Source organism: Adelges cooleyi, unplaced genomic scaffold, assembly GCF_023614345.1.
Source record: "Adelges cooleyi isolate 19-005CV unplaced genomic scaffold, UGA_ACOO_1.1 ACOO_flye_CR_arks_rails_tigmint_CR_PRNA_9, whole genome shotgun sequence".
Taxonomy (NCBI): Eukaryota; Metazoa; Arthropoda; class Insecta; order Hemiptera; family Adelgidae; genus Adelges; species Adelges cooleyi.
Genome location: NW_026096579.1, coordinates 5,499,421 through 5,508,812, shown reverse-complemented (window position 1 = coordinate 5,508,812; position 9,392 = coordinate 5,499,421). Strand labels below are relative to the sequence as shown.

General features: G+C 30.9%; 1 protein-coding gene across 1 annotated transcript; it reads left to right on the top strand.

The window, feature by feature from the left end:
- Positions 1-2,913: 2,913 nt before the first annotated feature.
- LOC126846087 (chitinase-like protein EN03) lies at positions 2,914-8,560 on the top strand. Its single transcript, XM_050585207.1, has 6 exons — positions 2,914-3,080; positions 5,870-6,138; positions 6,206-6,338; positions 6,437-6,607; positions 7,359-7,758; positions 8,121-8,560. The coding sequence occupies exons 1-6, from the start codon at positions 2,969-2,971 to the stop codon at positions 8,356-8,358; spliced, it is 1,323 nt and encodes a 440-aa protein (XP_050441164.1). The 5' UTR covers positions 2,914-2,968; the 3' UTR covers positions 8,359-8,560.
- The last annotated feature ends 832 nt before the right edge of the window (positions 8,561-9,392 follow it).

Below are 9,392 nucleotides of genomic sequence, written 5' to 3'. Positions count from 1 at the left end.
TAAAAAAAGAATAACACCATAGAATGAGCGGCTAGTACTTGTATTTACTTATTTATTGAATGCGATAAATTCATAAACAATTTTTTTTGATTGGTCGCACTTGTAGTTGTCGACAAATTTCTCAATAAAAAAACACATTATAAGTAAAATTATATAAGCCGTCATTAATGTATAATATATGGTCAATAATTAATTTTATTCATTAGAAGGAATACTGTTAATTTTTTTTTTTTGTATTCAAGCAATAAACAAAAGATAAGTAATTACTTTATATTCTCATAATGAGCTGTTTAAATTCAAACAGTTACAAACAAATCAAATAATTATTATTAAGTTGCAAAATGATTGACGTAGAATGTACTCTCATGGTATGAACAAACTAATTACAAATAAGTAAATCAAGTACAGGGTTATACCTATATGTTATCTATTCTCTTTACAATATTGTTTACCATCATAATCAAAATGTACAAAATAAAGTTCTAAAAAGAAATACTCCAACAATAACATAATATTCAATACCAAAACGAATTCCAAGTAACCTAACCGAGCAAATTATTCATTGGAAAATAAATATATTTACTATATATTTAACCATAAGTTTGCTTAACAGTTTTTTCTAGATATATTTACTTATTTGAGGAAAAATCCAATACTTATATATTATAATAAATGTTTATTTTAACAATAAAAAAACAATATATTTTCGAAATTTAATTTGCAAATCAAATGCTTTGTTTGATTATAGTTTTTGTGCAATGTAGTAATTTGGTTAAATTTGATCTGAAATAATTGTTTGCTTGATTATATGAAATAATAGCTGTTAATAATTAAAAATGAAATCTTTTCCTTTGCCTGTTTCCATTTATTGAAAAGTGAGGGCGATTTAAATTAAAGTATAATCTATACATTTTTAAGGCATTTCATAATAAATTTACCTAACATTATATAGAAATAACAACATAAGACGCACTTGTGGTTATATATAGAAAAGAAATATTGCATTCTTTTATTTCTTTACTTTACATTATTTTTTACCGGCATGATTTATCTTTTTTTTTTGAACTGTCAAAATTTAAAAAATTAACCGCTGTTAAAATATAAATCGAAGTCGTTTAAAAATCGTTTTTGAATTAGCTGTACATTAAAAGTTGGATTTTTTTTTGTACAAGGATTGAAATAATCAATTTTTGAGTTTTTTTTTCCCAGAATCTGAATCTTATTTCGAAATTTATCATCGAAAACTATGTTTCGTAGTATTTTTTACTGTGCTTTGTGCGTTTAAATAATTTTCTTATTGTTTTTACAACGATGTGCTTTTATATTTTTGTCTTTGGATGTATCTTCTAAACCTCTGAACCGATTCCTTCTTGAAGCAAGTCTGTAGATCAGAAATCGTACGTACTTTGTTTGGCCACCATTATAAAAAGTTCACTTCTCCCCTTTAAAGTCGCGAAAAAAATCTACTTAAAACTACAGCGCTCTATGACTTTTTGAAAATAGTTGCATTATTTCCAAATTTGTATGAAATGTTTTTTTAGATATGGTTCCATCGTTGGGCACGTTTTTATCCAGGAGAGGTGAAATATTTTTTTTTAATTTCTCTATTTCAAACAAAGTTTCTGGAAATTAGCCTGAAGGTAGATCTAGAGTAGGGCGTTAAGTTATAATACTTAGTCATATTCTTTTTTTTAAACCCTAAAAGAGCGGGAAAATTACTGTAATTGATTCCATTGCGTTATTTAATTATTTATAGATAGAAATTTTGAAATTACACTTTCAGTTTGATTACCCGACGTTTATTGTTTGCCTCCAGATAGTAGGCGTACGCGGTAGTGAGGGGATTCGCTAAGGGGGTAAATCGCCTCCTATCGCCCATGTATTATAAAGTACATTAATAATTGGAAAGCCAGTGAGATTTAAAGTATTAATTTAATGTGGATTTCTTAGGTTTTAAAAGTCATCTAACATTTTACTTACTGGCCTGACGACTTTGGTTTTTAACTGTTGAACACTAACATTTTTCTTTCTTCAAAAGTCATCTTAAATTAAACTCAAAATATAAATATTGTATATTTTTTCATTTCAATGGACCGAATATTAAAAACCCAAAGTACATAATATATATATATATATATATATATATATATATATTGTGTAATATCTGTTTTTTGAACTTGTCCACACAGTTTCTGAATATTATCATCTTTAAGTGGTCGTAGCACGTGTAATAACTATAATTTCATAAATCTTCTTCAAATTAATAAAAAACACCACTGTTTTGTGGTATTTTAGCACGCTTAGTGCGTTCAAATTATACTACTAAATTGTCTATGAAAATTATTATTTAACATATTAGTGTTTATTTTTGTTTTACAAGTACTATTACATTTTACAACTAACGACATAAATAAAAATACACGTTTAATGTAGGTATACATAATGTTACATACTTAAAATAACATAGCAATGTGAATGATATTATTATTAATTAATAACGTCAGTTTTGACAATCATTACTTGAAAACCAGTTACATTCGAGACGTCCCGTCGTTCCTAATAAATCCGTTTGATTTGCAGGTCGGATGCACAGTAATAGAATTTAATGTACATTTTTTTACTCGTAGAATTTTCGTTTCATATTCCTCTTAGCCTTGTCGGTTGTCGTTTGTACGCTAATATACTGCAATAGAAATAAATGGCGTTTGGACGAATGTTCTTTGAAAACATATCAATTGTGTTGTGAATAATAATATATACTAATAAAAATAAACTTGTTAAACTTTAACCTTGGACTATGATTACGAAAAACTACCAGGTATAGAGCGATAAAAAAAAATTAAAACCCATCGTTTATTGTGTTCCTCTGTACATAACCTTTGTGTTATGTTGTTCGAAGTCCTCGTTTTGGTCCGGATAACAATTTTATAATGTTAGTCTTCAGTTGTGGTTTGTAAACGGTTGTAATATGTTGTGCGCCAAATCGGTCAGTGCGCTATTTAGCCTGTTGGCTATTGCACAAGTGTCACAAGCGTTCAAAACTGTGTGCTATTATGATGGCAAGTCTTTATGGCGTAAAGGTAAAATTAAAAAAAAAACTCATTTTTAAGACAAATTTTATCACAAATATTGCGCCTGATACAAACCGACTTTATTTTGTTTTTTACGACCTTGTTCTTTTGTTTTGGCGTCTTCGAAATTCAACAAAAAAACAATTCGACGGTTTTTTTGAGAAATATGACAAGTCAAATATTTTTCAGGAACTATTCAAAACCTTTCAATAAATAAATAAAAATAAAAATGTAATTTTCAATAAGTCGCTGCGGTCTACTTAGGACGGTTCGATTTCATTTCTACAAAAATATACCAATACTTAGGCCACTTTACTCTAGGATATGTTGAAAGCGCATTTTTTTGGTTTTTTTTTATGTAAATAATTGCGTTTTATTAATTTGATTAAAACATCATTTTTTTCTAATGAGGATCGTTTTCTAACGTAAACCAGTAGGAAGGCCAATGAATTCTTATCTATTTACTGGTTAAATTGAAATTGGACCGGCCAAAGTCTCACTGTTTCATCACGGCGAGACCATGTTTTGCAACCCAAATGGCTTTTGCACTTGATTAAAATTTATTAAAACCACTTTTTTCTTAAAAATTTAACTGTATAAAACTCTTTAAGAATCGTTCGTTTTTAAAACCCTTAATGTTTATTAAACTTCTATTTTTTAAATAAAATATGTTGTTTTTATTGTCTCAAAATAATTTTAATTTTAAATATTTCACTAATTAAAAGTGGCTGTGATTTTTTCCCAAGGGTTCGTTTATTTGATTACAGCTGAAAACTATTATTTATCAATAATTTTCCGGTTCTCAAGTAATTAACTTCGACTACTCGTTAAAAATGAATTGTTTTTTTGCTCATAAGTTTCAATTTTTTTTTAAAGAGTATCAAATTTAAGTGATATCGAATAATTCTGTTCTCAGATTTTGGACTGCGCGTTTTGCATACACCTAAGATTTATTTTCCGTGTTGTGAAGTATTAATTGTATACTTGAAATTGGTATCTAAAAATAAATTTATATATTTTAAATATGTTTTTGCAGTATTTGCATTTTGATGTAACGCGAATTTTAATTTATACGGTAATTGTATATTGTATTAAATTATTGACTTTATTATAATTATTTATGATGTTATAACTTATCATAATATTTCATGTATTTTTTTATTTGTTTGTTTTATTCAATTACATTTGTTTCGCATTAGTATTTAAATGTTTATTTCACATCGTGTTGGACAAATCGGTTATTTCTCTGTACAATTTTGCAATTGCACTTATCGCCAATTTAACTCTATTTTAGTTGCAAAAAAAAAATTGTACTCAGTGTTATTATTATGATAATTTTTCCCAGTTGGGGTCAACCATACTATTCAATGGATTACAATTTCAATAAGAACAAAACCGAAAATTATATAAAATCATAAGAAGATTTGGATTTTTATGTTGTTTACTTTGAGTGTTTGTCCCTAACAACAGTTACATTTTGATATTGTTTAAAAAACCGCCTGTCCTTACCGAGTGTAGCTTGTCGACCTTGTATTCAAAACTCAGGTCGACATAATAGCCTTCTGTCTTAGAATGGCATTTATTGCTACTAAAATTAAAACAAAATCTACATGAACTCGTACGGTTGGTTATATGTACAAACAATAGTTATGGAAATAATAATATGATTTAGTGAAAATATTAAATAATCGAAAACCGGTTTTTTAGTAGCTTGTTAGTGTATTTTAATAAAATAAAACAATTCCCATTAAGCGTCGTTGCCAATGAAATATTAACTCTCGATTTCAGCGAAAAAACCAAATTAAACACTGACAAGTCAACAATGTTAGCAATTAGCATTACTATAAAGTGCAAGTTTAATTAATATAAAATGCGCTATTGAATTTCCGCTGATTTTGTTATCTTTTTTTTTTTATACCGACCATTTACATACGTTGTGTAATTTAAAAAAATAGCATATTATTATAATGATGATTAGTGTGATAAATAAAATATACACTCAGGTTAAGCCGTCAACAAAATTAATATATACCTATAATAGTGTTTAGAACATTCCTTTTAAAATGTAAAGTACGAAACACATTTATTATTCATGAATAATAAATGTATTCATTAATGAAATAAATACAAATTAATAATAAAACAAGATTGAGCGGATTATTGATATTTTAGAGCTAAATATTTTTGAAATCCTTTTCCTTTACCATATTTTCATTCCAATTATAAAAGTTATTAAAAAAAAAATATAAAAAACAAGAAGATCGAACAATTTTTTTTTTATGTTTAAAATTTTAAAGATGTTTTACAAATATTTTTAGCTTCGGTGCGATAGCAGAGAAGATATTTTTTTTATACGTTCTTAGATTTAAATAAGGTTCCATGTGAATTATGTACCTATAAAAATGTATTTTTTCAATATTTTTCAAGTCATAATAATATAAAAAAAGTTCTAAGGATTAGACTTACAACAATCCCAAGCATCTTCTATAAGTTTAAGTTCCCTTTCTAACCCTTTCCACTTTCTCAGTTTTATACTTTTAGAATTATTTGACAAATTAAAAACCTTTTGTTTTAGTGAATATTTTTAAGATTTTTTTTATATGTATTGCACCCTACTGTTTCACTTAAATTCATTAAAAAAAATCTCTAAAAATATTTTATAGAATCAAAAGTTGTTTAATTTGTCAAATCTTTGTGGGACACCTGTATGCATACGGCTATAATTGTGGAAAATTATTATTTTTTACAAAAGAAAAAAAGTAATATTAACTAATTAATTTGTATGTGTTTTTCTGTAGACGTGGTCAAAGTGACCGTCGAAGAGTTAAAGCCTGCCGTGAGCTTTTGTACGCATCTCGTTTACGGCTATGTCGGCATTGACGATGACAAGTACAACGTTAAATCGCTGGACCCTAAATTGGACTTGCCAGAGAGCAAAGACGTGAAAGGAGGAAAGGGCAATTTCAAAGCTATCACATCTTTGAAAAAGGCCTATCCCGGTTTGACGGTTTTGCTGTCGGTCGGTGGAATGGCCGACACCGACGACCCGGACAAGTATTTGGAAGTCGTGAGTTGAACATTGTCGGGTCTCTTCAACGTTCGACATTTGATTTGTATAATTTTTTTTTATATAGTTGGAAAAAGAAAAAAGGAGAACCAGTTTCGCGTCCACGATTTCGGCAATGGCAAAAGAAAATGGATTTGACGGCGTTGACTTGGCCTGGCAATTCCCAATAGTGAACGAGAAAAAGGAAAAGAACACTTGGGGTAAGCGGTGTTTTCTACACGATTGATGTGCGACACAAATAGTAGGGGATGGAAGGAAATAAGTACAAATAATTAATCACAACACTATCTACTTTCAGGTTCTTTCATCCACAAGGTGGCCAAAACTGTGGGAATCACCAGCAAAGATACAAAAGAAGCCGAGCACAAGGAACAGTTCACAGCTTTGGTCCGCGAAGTCAAAGGAGTTTTAAACGCTAACAGCTGCCCCTACTTGTCGGTGTCTATTCTGCCTCATGTAAATTCCTCCGGTAAGCACAAGTAAATGTTATTGACCAACCAGACGAGATTGGCCATTGGGCTAATTGCGCAAGATTGTACACCGTGCACAATCATCGAGTTCGATTAGATAAAAATAAGTTGTTTTCTTATGTTGGTGTGTGTATGTGTGATTTTGATTGGGTCCAAAGTCGAAATCATTGTTGGTAATTGTGAGATTATAACGTATATACCTATACTTCGAATTTTCCCAAACTAGATGTATTTTTTTTTAAACTCATTTTGATAAGTCAGCGGTCTTATTATCTGGTTTCTTCGTATATTTCCAAATGGTTGCTTAAAAAATAAACGCATTGCTCAAATTACGAACAAGTTTATTGAAGCCAATAATAAATTTCATTACTTCTACGCCATTATTATGCCAGTGTTGTTAATTATTACCTAAATGTTTTGTGGAGTATCCGAATGGAAATTAGGTTGCGGTTCAGACGAGATAAGTAACTCCGACATCGGCTAATAAAATAATATTCATACAGATTAGAATTCAGTTCATATTAGTGTTTTTAGGTCAACTCGGGTGATCAGTTTTCTTTTAAAACAATATTATGACAATAATTGTTGTCTAGACTGATGATAAAAAATTCACATCGGTTTGAAATTTATCAATTTTTCATTGTCAATCATCATCATTCATACCGATACATTGTCAGTTCTGATTGTTAATCCATTGTCTCTGAATCAGTAAGTCGTCGTTGTTTATATGATTTGCACTTTTAATTGCAGTGTACTTTGACTTCCCCGGACTCCAGAAGTATGTGGACCATTTCAATTTGATGATTTACGATTTCCGCACTCCCGACCGTGTGCCCAAATTGGCCGACTACGCTGCTCCCATGCAATTCGTGTACGCCGATCGGTTGAACTGGCAAAACGTGGAATACCAAGTCAACAAAGCCATCGCCCTGAAAGTTGACAGGTCCAAGTTGGTGTTGGGTGTGTCCACCTACGGGCGTACCTGGAAATTGGACAAGGACAGTGGGAAATCCGGTGCGCCTCCGGTGACAGCCGACGGTCCCGGCCAAGAAGGGACCTACACGAAGACCGAAGGTCTGTTGGCTTACTACGAAATTTGCCCTCATTTAGTCGAAAGCACCTCCGCCACCACATCGTTGACGCTCTACAGGTAATTAATGTTATATTAATTGGATACGGGTCCAAGTCACAGCGGCGCAAGTCCCCCGCTATTGCGGAAACAACCGAGTTACCCGAGAATTACGGATTTTCCATCCATCCATCTTCCGTCCTCTTTGTCAATCCTTTTTGTGACAAAAGCGTCACGCAATCAAAAAAACAACACACACACAAACATTTTTGACAAACCCCCACAGCCATAACTTCTGTTACTCCACTTTTGACACTCGTATGTACACCTTCTTACATATCCTCTATCAAACCGATATAGGGTCTCATTAACGCCCACCTGAAAACCTATTTCGGCACTATGTCAATGACTCGATACTTATCTATTGTCGCATTGGATTTCAGACGCGTACCCGACCCTAACAAACGTTTGGGTACTTACGCGTTCCGATTGCCCAAAGACGACGTCAAGGGCATTTGGATAAGTTTTGAAGAACCCGAAACGATCAAGCAAAAAGCCACGTACGTCAAACAAAACAACTTGGGAGGTATTGCTTTGGTGGATTTGTCGATGGACGACGCCAGAGGTCTTTGTGACTCGCAGAAGTATCCTCTCTTGAAAGCAGTGAGAAACGTGTTGTAATACACACGATAACGTGTCATCAACGTTAATATTAACGATTATATTTTATGACTACTTATTTAATGATTATTAAGTTATTCGAAGTAGAATTCTATTTTGAAACATAACAATACTATGCATATTATTTACATAACAAAAAATGTTACCTATTTGTACTTGGCAAGTTTTGCAGACCAAGAAATATACGACTATAAAAATTGAATATGCGATATTTAACACAATAGACCAGCTGTGAAAAGAATCTCACTAGAATATTGTGCCATCCCTTCGGGCTTGTCGACCCAAAGGAATTTACAAAAAAAAAAGAGATTTTATATTATCCAATATAAAGTACAATACAATAGTCTTATAAATACGGACTTTCATACCATAATATTAAAGTAGAAAATAAGTCGACTGTATAGGTATTTTTGAATGTATTTTATTGGATTAATGAAAAAACAAATAAATAACGCAAAACATATAAACTTGGATGAAATCTACTAAAACAATTGTAAGTATTATTGGTATTTTAACATTAGATTTATGTGATATGGTAAAGAAACGATAATTTATAATAAATAAAAGTATTCGTTTCAATCGAAAGTAAAGTATAACTTAAGACTGCTTTTAAATTCATAAATTTCTTTATATATGTTTTCATAGAGAACAGGTGTTCATAAAGAAAGAAATAACGGCAAAATCTTTGTGGGAAAAATGTTGTTTAAGGTAGTCAACAAAAATACTAACATGCATAACACTATTTTCGACCCTTTCTTCGATGACACTTTTTTTTTTTATTGATAACATTTTCTTTAACGATAAACTCCTCATAGCACTCGTATTCTTCTCGGATGATGAACCGTTGCATTCAGCGATACTTTCAAGTATGTTTGTTGGTAATTCCATCGGGCTATCACTATAGGCTATTTTGGCAACTGAAGAAGAATCATACATTTTTTTCTCCACATCAATTCCTTTCATTTGTATGTTTGTCAAAGTACTAACGTCACCCTTTATTTGGGTTTTAAACTGTACGCTGAACCGTTTTACAT

Bases quoted from the DNA above. Each gene is read 5' to 3' on its own strand.
- LOC126846087 (XM_050585207.1), top strand. From the start codon at position 2,969: ATGTTGTGCGCCAAATCGGTCAGTGCGCTATTTAGCCTGTTGGCTATT. The intron at 3,081-5,869 runs GTAAAATTAAAA...GTTTTTCTGTAG, and splicing joins CAAGTCTTTATGGCGTAAAG to ACGTGGTCAAAGTGACCGTC. The intron at 6,139-6,205 runs GTGAGTTGAACA...TTTTTTATATAG, and splicing joins CGGACAAGTATTTGGAAGTC to TTGGAAAAAGAAAAAAGGAG.